This window comes from Bombus huntii, chromosome 7 (assembly GCF_024542735.1).
Source record: "Bombus huntii isolate Logan2020A chromosome 7, iyBomHunt1.1, whole genome shotgun sequence".
NCBI lineage: Eukaryota > Metazoa > Arthropoda > Insecta > Hymenoptera > Apidae > Bombus > Bombus huntii.
Window position 1 is genome coordinate 15,621,668 of NC_066244.1, and position 18,877 is coordinate 15,640,544.

General features: G+C 36.3%; 1 protein-coding gene and 1 long non-coding RNA gene across 6 annotated transcripts in view; one reads left to right on the forward strand and one right to left on the reverse strand.

Annotated features, from left to right (window-relative positions):
* Window positions 1-4,438, forward strand: part of LOC126867958 (uncharacterized) — a 28,604-nt gene extending 24,166 nt beyond the window's left edge. Inside the window, exons 4-6 of the long non-coding RNA XR_007690492.1 lie at window positions 1,464-3,177; window positions 3,240-3,545; window positions 3,617-4,438. This is a non-coding gene — a long non-coding RNA (uncharacterized LOC126867958). The remainder of the gene's footprint in view (window positions 1-1,463; window positions 3,178-3,239; window positions 3,546-3,616) is intronic.
* The window catches only part of LOC126867884 (mannosyl-oligosaccharide 1,2-alpha-mannosidase IA), a 691,228-nt gene that overhangs the window by 120,220 nt on the left and 552,131 nt on the right, over window positions 1-18,877 (reverse strand). The window contains exons 2-3 of one of the 5 annotated variants that reach the window (XM_050622933.1): window positions 15,412-15,552; window positions 14,338-14,764 (exon numbers count right to left, since the gene is read on the reverse strand). The exons of 1 other annotated variant lie outside the window; for it this stretch is intronic. In XM_050622933.1, coding sequence (XP_050478890.1) covers window positions 14,338-14,694 — 357 coding nt within the window. In that variant the 5' untranslated portion in view covers window positions 14,695-14,764; window positions 15,412-15,552. Of the gene's footprint in view, window positions 1-14,337; window positions 16,754-18,877 lie in introns of those variants that run through there. 3 more of the 5 variants (XM_050622935.1, XM_050622932.1, XM_050622936.1) reach the window with 3 other exon arrangements.

Sequence of the window (18,877 nt, forward strand, 5' to 3'; positions counted from 1 at the left end):
TTGAACTTGTTCTTTGGTTTCTCATTATTTTGATATTATTAGTTTTAGGATCTTAACGTAGAATTTCTTTTTGTTTCAGATGAAATAATATAAAATGTTGTACTTTTATTTGTGTTTCTTAAGAAACTATCGCACATATCTATAAACTATCGATCATACTTAGATCCCAATTTGAAGTGTACATTCGTAGAAATGGATATTTCATTCATCAATTGTCCAACATGTATAATTGTTATTCTGCTTACAATTTAACGTTGTTTAAAGATTTTAAACGAAATACTGAAATTATTTCAGTCTTTAAAAATTATACATTTATAAAATCATTGACTATTCGACTTTTTAATTTTTATAGTATATTCAACACTTTCCTAAAATGCTGTTAATTAATGAAGCTAATAAAAAAGAATACACCTTAATACTTGTCGAAGATATATTGTACATAAAGTCAAGAAAATCGTGTAGAGTGAAAATGATCGTTAACAAGGTTTCAGTGCATAAAGTAAAAGAGAGAAAATTTATTGTGTTTCTTGTTAAATAATTGGTTACTGGTCGTTGACGCCGGTACGGTGTAAATTTAGTCGAAACCTCAGACTAGTTAGACGCATACAGATGGCACAAGTTCAATACAACTATATATTCGTACACTCATATCTTATTTGTAGCACACTGAACTCTGTATATTACATTATATTGTATGGATCCAAAAGTTCAACATCCTTTGGCGCCATTGGCTACAAACCAGAACTTGTATAACACGCAATGCTAAGTTTCTTGACGATAAACCTTTGATTAATGCTAACCAGAGCGACACTCTGTACAGAGTGCTTCAAGAGGTTACTGATAAATTGATATAGCTTGTTTAGGATCAAATAGGTAAACCAAATAGGTAAGAGGGAATTGTGCTAGTCCGAAGTAATAATTTTAAGTAATTTTAAACATCTCAAAGCTGCAATAGAATTTAGAGAATATATTACGTCTTAGGAAAATTATCTCTGAAATATATAAATAAAAAGTTGTAGCTATATATGCGACACTGAATAATTTGCTTTTCGACTAATAAATTTGGAAATCTGCCGATTTGAAATTTTAATATTTTTATACCAAAGAGACATAATTTTATTAGCTTCCCAGCACGATCTTTATTCCCATTAAAACTTTGCGAAATTTTACACAAAATTTCTGATTAAATCAATATCTTTGATCTTCAAAAGAGAACTTCTAAATATTGTAAATATTTATTTCACTTCATTTTAGGAAATGAAACGTTCAGGAAGAAAGAAATGGTAAAACGAAACGTTTAAATAATCTCACAGCCATCTAATTCCCATTTTCTCAAAGCGCATCACTATCAAACGAGCGTTCTACTTATCAGATGAGATATTTTTGGGAGAGTTGAATTGTTGTCTATCTTTCCCTGTTTTCCCCTACTTTCCCTCAGCAGTTCGCCGTAAAATTACGTTCAGTTTGCAGGGGTTCCTGAGGAATGCAGCGAGATTTGCGAGATACGTATGCACGCGGAGGCCTCCTTCGACGTCCTGAAGGATCGCCAGGAAGCATCGAAGCGAGAACCAATCTTCACGGCAGGGCGAGCCCAATTATAGCGTCGACTCGTTATCGGATGTCATTAACCACGGAGAGACGCGGAACGACATCTTTCAACGGAAGATACAACGATTGCAACGTCGTTCCTTCCATTGTCAAGGGTACAAGCAAAAATGTAGGATAATGTAAAAACTGGAAATCATCCAGGATAATCATCGTGAACAGATGCAACGATGATTTGACAAAAGAAGATTTTTCTTTGGTGAGAAGAAGAAAATCGGAGAGGTGAAAGCGTGTTAACAGGATATTTTAAAACGGTGAAATGGTAAAATTTGAAAAAGCAAAAAAGAAAAAAAATAGAAAATGTGTAAAATGAGAAAAAGCCACGAACAAGTTGTTGAATCTGACAGAATCACCGATGGACGAATTTAATATACAATCTACACTTTTTAATAGTATTCTTGTATCGCTAATGCATGGAGATATTTTTAACTAGTACTTTTACATCTTATTTTAAATAAAGAGTGTATAAAATTTAGAATATTATTTATGAATGTATAAAATGTAATTAAGAAAGCAAATCTGTAAGCTGCGGCAACGACCAGCTTTATCCGAGAAGTTAAACTCCAATCGGCGAAATCGTCGTACCGATCGTCAAGTATCTGGCAGTTCCTTAACTACGAGTTTCCAAATAGAGCAAGTCAACGGAAAGACACTACTTCGAGGTAGCTGGGCAGGTATCAGCCGGCAGTTTCGTCTTCGTGAAATTTGCCAAGATATCTATCATAGATCACGGTTTAATCAATCTAGAGCACCGGTGAGTTCCGATGAAACACGTTGAACCCGTGATTCCGCTCGACTACGCAACCATCGTGAGAGCTGGCATGTTATGAGAACGCGAGATTCCGCGCATCTTGCACGCCTAGCACTGTTTACAAACGGCACCTCGAGAACTTAAGTATTGTTGGTGTAAAAGATATGGTAGAGATCTATAATAAAGATGTAAAATTTGAAAAATAAAATATATTAGGTTGTCCGAAAAGTTTCTTTCGTTTTATGAGAAAATAATAGGCGCACAACGTATTTTGTTTTATATTATGTTGTCGAATTACGTACGATCCATTTTGTTCTGTTGAGATAAACATTGCGACATTTCACAGACTTGCATTGTTGTGAAAAACACGTTTGCGAAAGAAAGACATCTTTCGGACAACCTAATAATGAGAAACAGGACGCTTGAGCTCTATCAGAACTAGTTTCGCAAAGTACTTCGTGTAAAATATGCAAAATTTATCGCAGAATATCATTTTAATTTCTACAGAGTATGCAATGTAGAATATACGTATGCAATTTAACGTAGAATATTATTCTGATTTTAACAAAATACTTAATATAGAATATTATCTTAATTCTTGTAGGGTGTTTTCTATATAAAATATAAAATATAATTTATATTCTATATAATATAAAGCTTTGATCTACAATCTTGCCATTTCTCTTTCAGCAACACTACACTCGACCATACCAGTTTCTTGCATGGATCGACTAACGTAGTAAATAGACAAAGACGAACAGAGACAGAAAAGGCAAAAGATGCAAGGACCGGAATTCTACGCCGACGACGACCCTCCGGAGGTATACTATAATTATGTCTTTGTTTATTGTCGTGGGTTGAATCGCGGGTATTGTGCTTTCAGCTAATAGCGTGAATTATTCTTCGCCCAGGCGACCGACACCCTTCTCGCCATTTCACCCGTGATCTTATTCTTTGATCTGTGAATGAAAGCTCCCTGCAACGGACCGCTTACAACACGATTTCTCTCTGTCCTCCGGCGTTTCTGTCTTTGTACCACGATGGAAATGTACAAGGTGTTCTTGCGTGCCTGGGATACGATTCGAGGGTTGCTCTTGGGTGAAAAGGTAGAAATGGTAGTGTTTGGAATTCCAGGCAGTCCACACGGAAGGTGGTTTGGGTTTCATGGAGAGATTTTTTGCTTGTCATGGTACGTTGCCTTGGGTGGATGTTTCTTTCGTTGCTTGGTGGACAGGTTATTTGTAATTTATTCTTTTGCAGAGCGAAGCTCTAAATTCTTGCGACAGAAGCAAGTGTTTTAATGTAAGTAGGAATATTAAAGATTTAACCTGGTGGAATTAAATTAATTGAAGAATTCTTTTTATTTTCCTCCGAAGCTAGTGTAATATCGTAAGGTAGTTTGAATTAGAAATCGGTTGAAAATAGAAAAGCCGCGTACGTCGTCTTTCTGTGGTTCGTTTACATTTAAGAGTACCTACATGACTAAAGGCACGTAGTTGGTAGTTCTTAGATAGGTATGAGGAAAACAATAGACAACGTTAGAAGAAGGACGGTTTCGCTATCCAAGGCCGGACGACCGAAAGATCAGAATGTGCGAGTCGAAAAGTGTGCGTGTTGCGAGAATCAGAGCTAATCGAGTCGTCGAAGAGTAGAGTCGTTAGACACCGAAGAGTAGAGTCGAGAGAATTGGTAGAGTTGTTGGAGAGAGAGAGAGAGTGTGTGTTAGATTCGTTGTGACGAGAGTGGCCAAATAACTGTAAAGTTATTTGATATAGATACGAGTATTGCATTTAGTTTCCGTTAAATAAATATCGTTTTCTGTCCAATTTATATTTGTATATTCAATTTAATATTAATAAACTGTAAGCAATCGGGAAAAAAATTCTATCTTTATTTTCCGATATTACACTAGATATGTGTTTTTCAACTCGTCTCAAAATTTTGCACATTCGACTATATCAGAGAATCTACAAAATTCCTGCGTGTGTCTTGTACGCGACACAAATAAGAACATCCCACACTTTGATCATCGAAATACGTTTTACAGATCATCGAAATACAGTTTAAACGCATCTCGTACACTACATTAAATATCGTTAATAATATTTGTCGGTTCAAATCAGCAATGATATCAGCGATATGATTCATATCGCTTTGAATAATCATTTAAACTAATACATTAATTCTGTAACTAAATGCAATTCTATTAAACGTTTCTGTGCGTGTCTTACAATTCCACATATTTCTATTTGCTTAAACTTCGACTAAACGAGCTTTACTTCAAATTTCACAGGCTGAATAAACTTCAATGTAGATATCGAATACCTTCAGTTTATTATGGATGCATGGTAGCGTATAGAATATCGACCATACATTTCACGTAAGCTTTGTGCTTCATCGAATTTCTCATTAACCGATACCAATGTTCGCGATTTATGCAACACCCTATACCTATCCGGCACCCTTCGCCCCTTCCGACGTCTATCGTTTCTCCCTTAGCCAACGTCTCATTAAAAGGAACCGCTTCTATTGTACCAGACCCGCTCGTTCGGCAGACAATGCGACTTTGTCGGAAGGTCCATTCGTTCGAATATCATCGCGCGTACCAAGCGCCTTCCCCACACCGGAAATGGTAATCAGACTCGAAGAAGATGCTTCTCTTGACGGCAGAATAGTTTCCACGACACTGCGAGACCGTAAAATTGAACAAGCTTCAAGGATTATGTTGCTTCAGTTGTTCTCGTATTACATTATTCTTCGTATTTGTTTTTTTCTTTTTATTATTTCTTATTATTTATTAGAATTTACGTTTTCTCGTAGATATTATTCTTTTCATATGCTTGAAAATGTTTTTTCCCACTCTTGTGATCTTCTTTTACTTCCGAAATTTTTGTTTCTATTATTTTTTACATCTCTTACGCTTGACCTATCTTTTTTCTATTCTGACAATTCTATTCTTTTGCTTCATTAGTTTTCAGAATTTTATTTTACTTTTCATTAACGTAATAATAATGATAATATTTTATATTTACGTTAAATTTAATGAAATTCGAGCTAAAACCGAAGCTAAAAATTAAATTAAAAAATTAAACCAAAGTAACTTCCTCCCAAAGATTTCTATGCGGAAAGCCTTCTGATAATTCACTTTTCTGATAGATACCAGGTTGTTCAGTGACAAATAGCCAAATTCTGAGAAATTCAAGATCATTCTCTTTAGTCGCCAACAATAAAAATAATCCATCCTGAAAAAGTATAATTCTCTTATGAAATTTATTTGTACAACCCGTCACAGTTACATCGCAAAGTTACTCCTAACTTTTTAACTCCATAAAAAAATAAAACCCTTTAAAAGATCCTGCTAAGAATAACTTTTATTCTTGAAAATATACGATTCTTCTCAATAAGTACTTTTCGTAAAACCAATAACGTTGCTGATAAACGTGTTGTTAATTCTAACAAAGGAACGTATCAGTAGGATGTTCCGAAAGCATAGTTACTATACAAGTATTGTCTAGAGACATAAGCGTTTTCCATAGAATTGAAACAGTATATTCTCGTACAGATAGGTACGTTGGTCTACTCGATTTACATGCTTGCCGATAATTAGAGACAACGTTTAAAGCACGATCCCTAATACGTCAGGATTAGCGATCGTTTGAGTAGAGACGCTGCTTGGCTAATGTAATCAGATCGATGTTGCGTCGTATGGAATCGATTGTGACGTCATTCGAACAATGTTACGCGAGTTTCTGTTATTACAGAAATCTGGGTCGGACATTGGTTAAGATTTCTTTGACCCGTACGAAAGAAGCTTTCGCCACGAACTTGATAAAAGACAGATTATTATCGACGTTTATGCCGATTGAATAAAGAAGCTTGATGGATGTACATCGTTATAGAGCTTCTATTTACAAGCTTCTATTTTCGATCTCTTCAAAGTCACTTAAAAAATAATTGAATTTTTATATCGAAACAAAATTCGAAAGAACGAAAAAAAACAAGATTGTGTCAGAAATTAAATTTATATTTAATTTAAGATACGTCACGTCAAATAAAAATAAGGTTCGAAAAGGAACATTGGAAAGTACAAAAATAATTTGCATTTAACGCCTCCACTGTTCGAAAATCACAATTTTATATAATATAATTTTACGTTTCAATAAAATTCTAATTAACGAGAAAAGGCAACATTGCGCCGTAAATTTAACAAAACCTACACGAATGTTTATAACGTTAAAAAAAACATTTAAAATTCGTTTCGGTTAGCAAACACTTGGCTTAATTTCGTGGAACACCCTTAAACAAGCAATCTATATTCAAAATAATCGAAAACGTCGAATCACCGGAAGCAAGTTAAATGAGGGTGGATTTTTATTCGCGCGACGATCGGCCCCCGTAAACGGGATCCATTCAAGATGCAGCGTGAACAGTAAATCGAGATCTATCCTGAACGTGGTTTACCCATTTCGTGAATTACGCGAGTCCACTCGCAAAGCAAATTGCTTCGTTCGGAATGAACGATGTGTACCTCGACCAACCGGGAGATCTATAAGCTCTCGTATATAACGGCGTGAAGCTCCAAAACGTTTCGCAAAGCTTACCGCGGAGAATTCGCGACTATGTGTTTCCTGGGATCCAATTACAGAACTAATTATATCCTACGATCGTAAAAATAACACGCTATTAGACTGCGAAACGGGATTGAGCTTCGGTTGAAATGGAAAAGGAAAAAGAAACAGATAGGATCTATTCGCGATTTTAGGACGAATGGGAGTTTCGTGAATGGAATTTCAACCAATTTAGGGAAGTATTTATTGGGCGCAGAAAAGGATAATTACGAGTTTTTTTGGCACAATAATTTACATGGTAGCTAACAATGTCAATGAATTGATAAGTGGCAAGTTGTACGTCGTAGATTATTATGTAACAAGTTTTTGTTGTATACAGTGACGGGTAAAAGAAAGTTTTAAATTGATACGCTAGGAATTTTAGTAACTTTATACTAAAAATTATTCATACATTGATAAAAGTCATATATTCTGTGGTATATGTTTTATTTATTCGTTGCTTTTATTAGATATAACTCTAAACTAACTTTCGTAAAATCATGCCTTTTTATATGTTTATATCTCATATTTTATAAACCTTCTTCTGTCCGCTACTCTGTATATAAAAATATGTAATCAAAAATTTGTTAATAATGTTTAGAGTATTTGTATATATCGACTCTGATTAGTATTTGTGAATCGATAAGTGGTTATAAGCTTTTGTTCGAAGCAGTTGAAATTCAATGTACCGTTTGAAGAAAAATAAAGTATCCTTTAAAAAATATCCTACGGACAAGAGAGGTAACCAAGTTCAATAAATCGGCCCGATAAACTGGATAATAGCGCGGGTTGATCGTTTTTTGATAAACCCAGAATCGACTGGATATAGAGGATCGGATGGAAGTCGATTAAATTCTAAATCAAGAAAGCAAGATTTGTCGATTGGTATTCCGATACATCATAGGGAAAACGCATCAGTACACTCAATTGACACTTTCAACGATATTCGTTCGTTCAACTCTATTTTTGTCACGTCACCCTTCAACCTTTCCATTCGTGTAAATTACTTTCGCGTACTTTTTAATGGAACTTTCTTTTGATATCCCCCTCCTCACTTTGTACGCCCATTAAGCAGATATTTCTACTTCGGTTTACTTCATTTAGCGTAATGTTACGAACTCATTTATTTACTTAATTACGACGATTCTTCGATAATTGCGATTCTGTCTTCGTCTTTACGGGTGGATTCCTTTTCGAATTTTCCTCTTAGATCGATTTAAAAATAGCGTCGAATTATATAAATAGAATACCCATCAAGGACGAAATTGTTGATGAATTTGTTATTGAAATGTAAGTTTCTCTGAACTTTCACATATAAATACACGCGTTCACGCACAAATTCAAATATCTATTTTATAGAAAAAAAAAGTACAGAACAAACGCAAAACTGTAATTATTCGCATGGTACATAAAGCAATCATAAAACAGGTAATACAAAACGATATTTCACTCATTTCGCTGTGTTTAAAAGCTCAAATAGAGTCGATATCAATATGTAATTCCTGCATTTCAAACTCGATTAAAATCTTGATATCAGTCACTGAAAGCAGCTATTTTCACGTTTCACGAGATTTCCGTTTTCTTTCTTCGTAAAACTCCGTGTCTATTGACATTAGTCGTAATTAAACGATAACGCTCTAATTAATCTTGCTTTCCATATATTATGGTATCTTTCGACAGACTCCTGCTTTATCTCCTTTTTCCCAAAATCATCAAAAACCACAGAGACCACGACATTTTCTATGTGCGTGCCACCGGTCGTATTCCAAAGGATTAACCGCAACCCAATCCTCTGTTGGAAATCTTATTTTTACTATCGTCTCGTCGTCTGCATACTGTATCGTTCAAGCCCGTCAATTTTCCCTCTTTACATTTGTGCGTCTTAGAAAAATCTCCCGAAATCCTTGAATATTCTTCTTGAAGTTTCTACAATATCATCCAATACTTTTCTATTGTTACGTGCCATCTCTTTTTTTTTTTAAGCAAAGCAAGGTTTAAATACAAAAAAGACGAAAAATTCCTTTAAATTACCGATCGAAAGTGCAGATGGCAGGCCGCCGATCTTATTTGCCACGTAAAAACCGCGAAAGAAGACTCCCAATTTCCCAGCTTTCCCTCAAAATCATCGACAATCATTTGAAGCGGTCGCATGTATAATTTAGCCACATTCCATCGATTGAAGCGTATTAAGCATGGAGACTGCCGGTATCTAGCGGTTCCTATGCATGGCTTTCAATTAGAGAGCAGAATTTCAGACAAATCTATCGTCCAGAAGGGATTAATGCGAACAATGATAATCAGCCGGTCGAAATAGATTTATAGGAACAGAACCTATGCACAGAGACACGGGAACCGAGCTGCACATACAGACAAGGGAACAAGACAGATAGGGACAACTATGGGGTAAAAGAGGGCAAGGGGTGGGAAGTAGAAAGACGGACGAGCTTTCAAAGGGATAATCGCTCCGGCAATGTTCCAAACGGCCTTGATGTGATTGACTCATTATCGCACGGATCTTGCTCCACGAACGGAATTATCGCGGATATCCAGTTTACTGCTCTTTGCTAAATTAATTATACACGGCAAGTCGTTATACATCCGACTTCTCTAATCCGATCAATTTTGACATCCTCTCTCGTATTCTGTTGCAGCTTCACCTTGAAACTCGTTACGTAGTTTTGCCAATTTTTTTCTTATTCAATATTCTAGTATTGTAAACTATTATAATTAGTTTATCAACGATAAATGGATTAAACAGTTGTTAATTAAACAGAAAACAATGGTTATTTTACATGAACTAATTGCAACAAACGTATAATAATTAAAACAACTAGATAATTAATTAACAATCCTCGTCAACGTAAATTCAACTCTCTCTTAACAACGCTAACAACACTATCTCCACAACGCAATCTGCACTCTCTGACTTCTCAACTCATACTGTTGTTAATTCGTTTATTGTGCCCTTGTCTTTTGTCTTAGCCTCACTACGCACATGCTCAGCAACCGCTTGTTTATAATTCACAGCTCAGCAACCGCTTGTTTACAATTCGTACGACACCCCCAGATCCCTCGTCCAAGATACTACAATATTTTTACATTTCTTCTTGGTATAGTTTTAAATTGTTTGAATAGTTGAATTACTTTCGATAAGGCGTATTTTGATTTGAGAATTATGGATAAATTGAATTTTATTCTTTGTAATGTTCATAGCTACAAATGACAGCACGTTATGAGTCGTAATTTATAATACGATTGAATTAACTATTATAAATACATTGAGAAATCGATCTAAAAAATCGAATGCGACAAAAATGAATACGTATGAACAAGTACCTCATTTTTCGAAGATATTCTACAAAATTCTGTACGTCCATTTATTAAATATCTCCTACTTTACGATGCCAATCTTCGTTAACTAAATCTGCGTTTCCAAATTTGATCTTTCACTTCACGATGTTTTTGTACCAATAAACGTGTTAAAATTAGCTGGCTATCCTTGGACGAAAAAATTCGTACAGCTGTAAATTTGTTAAAAAAATTCTATTTAAAAGTATGACGTACTTGCTTGATTGCTACAAGTTATAAAATCACTAACGAATTCCATTAAATCTAACACATATGTGATTTGTATTATTTATAATAAATACGCAACTATAGCGTTGAATTTTTTTCAAAGTCACTTGCTTCCTTGATTTACTAAGCTCGATTATTGCGACAAATTTATATAAAAAAATCGCAAAACAAATCTTGAAAAACGATATTTTTACATTTTTCTGCCTCTCAATTTATAGAGACGACCAATATGATTTCTGATTATTTCACTTTTTATCTCAAGATGAATTTCTTCTTACCGAGCCGAACTATCAGTCCAAGAAACTACGTAAAAGTATCCTTTCGTTTCTGCGTTTGTTTTAAATTCAATCAAGGAGAGAACCAAGCTCAATCCGGCAAAAGATTTCGATGATTTCGTGCAGACGTTGAACGAGCATGATGGAAAAATTCGGTGACTTCTACGTCGGCTGCTGCGGTTTCGCTTGAAGTCCCGCGACGACGCGGCAAAAAGGGCGGAAATTAAAGAGAATCGCAAAGGGAAATCGATGAATCCTTTGTCCCGCAGTGTCTAGCCAATACGAGTAGTCTAGCCGCGTAGAAAATGAGAACACGAGGGCGAAACGAGACAGCTGAGAAAATAACACGAAAGATCGACCGAGATAGTGAATTAGTCAAACGTAATTTCACGACCGTTCCAATTTTACGCACTATTTCGATCCACAGAAGTCACCGATTATGCATTTCCAGTTTGCAAAGAACGATCTGAAGACGGAGAGTTCGCGCCTTCCTTCTGATTTTGTCGCGAGAATTTCCATCTTAGAGCTTTCGAATTTTAGACATTCAAATATTCATGGAAATTTATGTCTTGATGAACATAATTGAAGAAATCGGACCTTAGTAGAAATTCGTTTCACCTATTCAATTATTCACATATTTGCATGTTTCATGTTTTTGTATTAGTGTTATGTGCATAAGTTTCTGCATCTTTAAACTTTCCATAAATGTATAACAATTAAAGACGAGAATTTTCGATATCTTGAATTTTATAATTTCTATTTCTTTTTCTATAATATAGGATTCAAAAATATATTTCTCGTATTTTAAAACATAAATATAGAAATGCCTGAATTTTTATTTCGAGCGATAAGAATAAATTAATTTGAGCTGAATTTGACATATTTACGCTCGTCGTTATAGTATTGCCCTGAACGTAAGATAAGATAAGAATGTAATATAATATAAATATAATGTGTCATATATGTAGATTTTTGTAAAAAGAAATAAATAAATATAAGTTTATAGAAATATCAAGATACTACAAGTTTCACGATGACGCATACGAAACAAATTCAATTCGAAGTAAAAAACAAAATTTTATTTGAATAAATTTAACTTTGGAATAACTTTACAACGTGCACGATGTTTAAATTCCGATGTTTATTCCGTACTGTGAGAACAGGTATGAATCAATAATTTCATATGAATATTCATAGCTAGTGACTGAGTTTCCAGTGTTAGAAACGTGAGAAGGGACCGAATACTCGAGTTTAGGATGCAAAAGGAGAGAATATTCGGTGTTTAACGTAGCATTAACTGTAAGGATTACTAGTGATATTCATGGGAATTCTGAAAATTCTTCATATTTTCTCGTATCATATGCATCCATAAATCTTTACGCAGTCCAATTACTATTAGGTGTATTGTGCAAATATTTGCATCGCCAAATTTTACCATTTCAAATTTATCAAATTTTATTAAAATTTCATCTGCTCCGATTCATGAGGATTCGGGGCAAAGATTAAAACTCGATCTTCAAAATCTTGAAAATCTTGCAACTCGATACGAAAGGGTCCGAAGTGAGTAAAAGTTTCCTTATCAAATTTTTGTTGGTATTTTCTCTGGTCCGCGATTACGAATGAATTGCACAAAAAATAAAGAATATTCAGTGGTAACTGTTTATAGCAGAAAAAGATGATATAACGACATAGTAAAATATCTTCTTGACGCGGAACGATCAAAAGTACAAGACGGTTTGAACCGTTAATTTTACGTCGCTGCTTGAGAAAAGAAGAAAATTTTTAAATTGGAAATTAAAATCGTGCGTATCTTTGGTCAAATGTTTCATATTCAAGGTATAACGAACACTATTTAACAAGAATCAACGAACAAGAATATATAACGAACGAGTGGACTAACTTTAAAGCGATTAGATTCTGATGTTCAAACGACTTTTACGAATCCACCATCGATTTTGAGGGGAAATATGGTTTACATTTATGAATTTTATTTTGTACTTTTATTATGTACCTGCGTACAGATTCACGATATCGTCGAACAATAAAAACAAAGTAGAACGACGATTATTTCGATTTTGGTTAACCGCATACCGAACCGTGAAACGTAACGAGAATGAACACTCGCATCAAGAAATTGCACGTTGCTGATAAAAATTCTCTTTAATCGTAACGCAAACGCTCATTCGGTGGAAGTAAATTGTTTTAAACGAGCACGTTCGAGAGGCCGATATCTCGTCTATTTCCACCGGAACTCCGATCGCGAAACCACGTGTTCGGAATTATACTGTATCGAACAGTAAAGAACGACGTTTTCTGTTTGAACGACGAATTGCTGGTTTCTCCCCTTAAATGGAGGCGGAAGCATCGCTCGATGTAAAAACCCGGGCCACAGGGAAATTAAGTAATCGTTAAATCACTGCCAGTATCCGAAATGAACGTTTTGAGGCCGAGGCAGGGCTTCAATTACTGCATCACGAAATGACGGATAATTTCAGTTATACCGGGTCCTGGTATCGTTCCAAAAATTACGTGTATTACGAGCAGAAGACGTAGACCGAGATTACTCACCTTTATCCAATTACTCGTACACAGAGATTCAACGAGGAGAAAGTTGCCGCCTCCTTCTGACTTACCTCCTCCCTCTTTTACACTCGTTAACGATGCTTGGTGGTATGTAGGGCGCTTTACCACGCTACCTACTTGCGATGTGTCTGATGGTAATGCGACTTGGAGATGGCAATTTCAATGAAACCTTAATTCTGTAATCTCTTACCTCGCTAACTTGGAAAAGCTGATGCCTAATGTGGGTGACTCTTCGGTGAGTTTGAGATCGCGTATACACTGTTCATAAATATTAGCACACTTAAGAGAGCTTAGGTAAACTCGAACAATCCTCGGAAAATTATCAAAATGTTTAAGACTGATCTCGTTTGAAAGGTTAATTAAGCTCAAACTCACACTGAAACCCATTCACAAAAAGACCATTAGTCATTCTAACTCCCGGAATCAAATTACTCCTGGCAGGTCACTGAATTTCTTTTCGCAAAAGATCGCTACAAAACCTTTCACCCCATAGCGCTCTATCGTTGATCGAACTCAAACTCACGCTGAAACCTTCGAGAATCTCACGCATCGTTCAGAAGCAACGAACTTCGATACAAGTCTCTCGATTTTTCTTAAAAAAAAATATATATTATACTTCTTACCTGATCGCATTACGTCGTTAGTTAAACCCAAGGATTCATTGAACGCCTAAAAAAGCCGCGCTCCTCATTCGTAAGCAACTCTCGAAATAAAAATTACTCCCGACAGACCTCTCGATTTCTCTCGAAAATAAAAATTCCAAAAGACATCTATAAAACCTCCATCGCATCAAAGCACGTAGACAATTCGAAGGCATAGCAGTAATTATCATCGCGAAGCTGCAGATTACTATCTGTTATACGATGCGGAAACAGAGTATGTCAAAAGGAGAGACAGAGAGGGGGAGAGAAACAGAGAGAAACACAGTTAAACCGCTTACCTCTTTGATCTTCTCGCGGCGCTGATTAGTCACGTCATCCAGAGGTGGATTAGGCGGTCTAATGACGTAGGGTCCGGGTACAGAAATCGGCGGGGGTCCAACCGCGGATGGCTCGACCTGTCTATGCTTGAAATCCGGTCGTCGATCCTTATCTTCGGGTTTCGGCTCATCCTGGCCCGGGACCACGTTGCTGTGTACCCAGGCTGGATTTACTTGTTGTTCGTTTCGTTCTTCAGGCGCCACACCACGTTCGATGACGTTCGCCAAGTCGCGACGCGTGACGAACGTGCCGGTCAGAAGGACGATCAGTATCACGGACAGGAGTCCGCTGATCGCCAGCCTCTGCATCAGCCGCATCTCGTCCAGGCACTTGCTGCACTCCCACAAGCCGCCCGGAGTTGCAGATGTTGCGCTCGTATTGGCGGAGCTGCGTGTACAATATTATATCTCGCTAAAAAGTGATCTTTCCTCCCTTATTTCAATTTTTCTTTTTTCTTTTTTTTTTTGAGGGGGATATTTTTAAAGCGACTTTCAAACGTTATAAAATTATTGGTTAGAATGTTTTTAAACTACAGCTGGTTGTAATTCTGGCAAGATCCCCCTATCAAATATATATCGACAAGATTTATAGCGCGAACGTTAGAAGATCTTGTCAGTGATCGTGACGAATAATCAGAATATTCGTACGACTCTTTTATACGTATCGAAGTTTGGAAAGTAGGTGACAACAGTTAAAAATATAAAATTGACGAATTATCAAGTACAAAAACCTTAAGCGGACGCTTATAAACGTTGAATTTTCACTTCTCAAATCGACCATTGAACGAAAAATCTACTTCGAGGAGAAACAAACATCTTAAAAATGTCATAGTATCGAATGAAAATTGTCCGTGTACGAAACAGAAGCGAATTAAATTGTAACGTTGCGATCGTCCAATTTCTGCGATCAGCCGAAACTTTAACGTAGAAAACGCGACGCTTTCGTCGATATAATCGACGATTGGTTTTCAAATCGAAAACAGGGGTGAATGACGTGAAATCAGGCGAGAGTGCGAACACACCGGAGGCACTTACTTGCGAGCCACCTGTTGTGGGTAATTCGAGCACCCTGACGAATGCTCAATGGTCGTTTTAAGTAGCCTTCAACGACGGCAGCCGCGCGTTTTCAGCTCGCGTCCCGCTGCTTCGATCTCATTGACTCGAAATTCTCGACAGCTGCGAAGAGAAATTTACTGTGTTCAACGAAGAAACATGGACTATCAGAGAAATGGCTCATTTTTTTCTATCGATTGCTCGTCGTTTCCTTGAGTTCGACTCGGTTTTATCGTAATTCGTAGTATATCGTCGCGTTAAATGAAAGATTTAAACATAAATCGTAAAACATCGATCTTTGCCGCAAGGTTTATGTTTTATTTTTTGTCTTTTCTGTTATTTACATTTTTATTTATCGTAATAGAATTTTGTTTATTATAGTGGAATTCTATTTATTTTAGTTTTAAAGATGATATAGCTTAGTGTGTATGCTTTTCAGAATTTTTAGATTATTGACAAGCATATTGTAACCCAAAAGCTTTGGATTATAATTTCCTGGAACATTTGTAATTGACGAAAGCAGGTGAAATAAGAAACAATGTATAATGGTTCACTGTTTCCTTTCTTCGGTAGATTGATAACAGCTTTTTGTATAGTGTTTGATGTTTGTCTTTCATCTCTTGCTCTGTCATTGTGTTTTCCATTTATATCAATTTTGTTACCAAATTAATAATGCCATAAATTCGTGACCAGTATTCGTTAATAGAAATTCTTTAATTCGAGGAAAATGCAATATTAATTGTTATTTATCCTAAATTCAGCAAACAACTTCTATAAAAACACCGATATGAAGAAACATTTGTAATTACGAAATTATTCTAACGTCAACATAAATAAGTCTCCATGGAGGTTTCAAATGCTTAATAAAAAAAGGAACGTTCAATAAAAAAATTCCTAACTTCAGTACAGATCAAAATACATAAAATCTGCTCCAAAGCGATGTTCTTTTTTGGGAGAAATAAAGTAAGCCTCGTTAGGAATTTTAATTTATTTCGACAAAAATCAAACGCGAAACGAAATGGAGTGTGCCCGAACAGGAATTTAAATAGGGAGAAATACTGAGATATTTAAAGACAATGGCAATTGTTAAGTGACGCGAGAGCGTAATTGCTCAACCATCAATGAAACGCATTTTCGTTTCAATATGCATTGAACGTACTTCGCGTTACGTGCAGTTTCAATGACACCGTGATCTCGATTAGCAACGGCCGATAATCGCATTTTCAAATTAACAAATCAGCCCTCGTTATCAATTAAACTTTTAATTAAGAACAATAGCGCCTACATATCCTTGCTTTCTCTCGGCACGTTTGCCTTTTCGCTGTCATATCCATATGCTGTTTCGTCGTCATACGCGATCAGACTTTAATTGGAAATACGGCTGAAAGCAACTGGAGATTTTTTATGAAATTATTATATATTTAAATTAATCAAAAACTTTTATAATTATGGAATTAGATATTACCAAATATTAATCAATTTTAATTATACATTGGTTTCCTTGCAAATGTAGATAATATGATGTAATTTATTGCTAATGGATTGATAATTTGAGAGACGAACTAATATGTCTTTATTAAGCTTATAAGTTTGAAATTGTTAAATATTCAAACGATATGTAAATTCGGAACACGTGTCGAATTGAAAAAGAGAGTTGCTAGGAATTTTAGAAGAATCGACAAGTATTACGTTCCTAGTAGTGTTGCGACACTCAACTAACTAACGACCAGTCAGGCACAACTGATCGGTTGGTATCGCGACCCTTGAACGTTATTAGCGTCCGAGGTGGAGGATTATAATAAATGTAAAGAACGAAACTTAGTTCATCTTATTTATTCCAGTCAATACTCTGAATACTACTGTCATTTAGTTCACTGGGTTCCACTCACTACTCTGAATACAACTATCTTTAGTTCACTGGCTGTCCTGTTAAATATAATGGTCACTGACTGAATACTGTTATATGTTGACTCTTAGAATACTGGTGCAAGAGTGTTTCTTGGGGATGTTGCTGTGTAGAGGAAGATTCGTGGTGGGTGTGTTTCAAGTTTGTTCCTAACTAATCATTGGGTAAAGACGTATGTTTGAGGATGGGCTGGCTGCCTTCATGAAGGTTCGAGAGCGGGTGACCTTACGCTTGGGGAAACCCGCGTGTCCGGTCTTCCTGAGATGTAGCATAAAATGAAGAAGTTTCGTGATTTATGAGTCTTTTCCGTGGGGTCCTAAAGTACCCTGACTGTGTACAATAGGCCCACTGTTTATGATGGGTCCGCGCTAGGGTAGCGTAGATCCTTGACGGTCGTCCTGCCCGAGGATCGCATCTGGTTCACATAAAGCGTCGCGGCAATTACCAGGCGGCAAATTAACAGTCAGAGGTTCTAAAATTGTAAATGCAGTAAAATAGCAAATAACGAAGAAGCGTATGAAGCATCGAATAGATAAAAATGAAAGATCATTTAGTTGGTAATTGTTGATATTAAAAGAATTCTTTATTAAACAAGTAATAGAAGATCAAAATATATATCCACAAATAAACTTTTAACAATTCTTTACACTTGGACATCCAGTTTAACAGTCACAGTATTTGCATAGTAATCAATTACAGCCAGCTACGTTAAACTGTATCATTTAGTGGAACTTTCACACGACTACAAAAGTTCGATATTACGAAACCAAAAGGTAGATCCTGATAAAGAAAAAAAAATGCTACACTGAAAAATATTGATCTGGGCAAATACTTTTTCCAATCACTGTAGAAAACTGCTGCAAGTGGTTCGGATATCCATTTAACAAAAACAAAAACAGAAGCATCTGCTTGTCCAATTCTTTCTTTAGCACTGCAATTGTGTCGTGCATCGAGAAACCATTGAAGAAACGATTGCCTTTCGATCGATCGGAGAATAGAACGAAGAAAAAGATAGAGGTGGACGCAATGTGCGAATCAGAGAGGCACACAGGCAGATTGGAGATTCCAAAGTCTCTGCCGAAACGTGATCAGTGCATTTTTTATCGAGCCCGGGGCATCGCGAGAGGTTTCACCGGCCCTCCTCGCATCGAGAGTCCGCGCGCATTTTATCACCCGGTCGCTGCGGGCGTTACACCTGCAGATCCCCGGTTTTCTTTCCTTTTTGCGGCCCGGGACGAACCACGACGCTCTTCGATACTCCGTGTGTCCAGTACCCGGCTCCGCTGGCGATTCTCCCCTTCTACAGAATGCTAAATTTTGGAAATTTGCCTTTTATGAAGTCGATGATACACGACGAATATGTGACAGGATGATTTAAAAAGCCGTGATATTTGTATCATTTTTATTTTGTTTCTTGTGATTTGTTGAACATTCGTTGTCGTATAATTTGTTATAACGCGGGAAAAGTAGCTCAATTTTGAGGATTTGTCTCGCAGGGACGCGATGCTATCCATACGTTGAATACATGACGACGTGATTTAA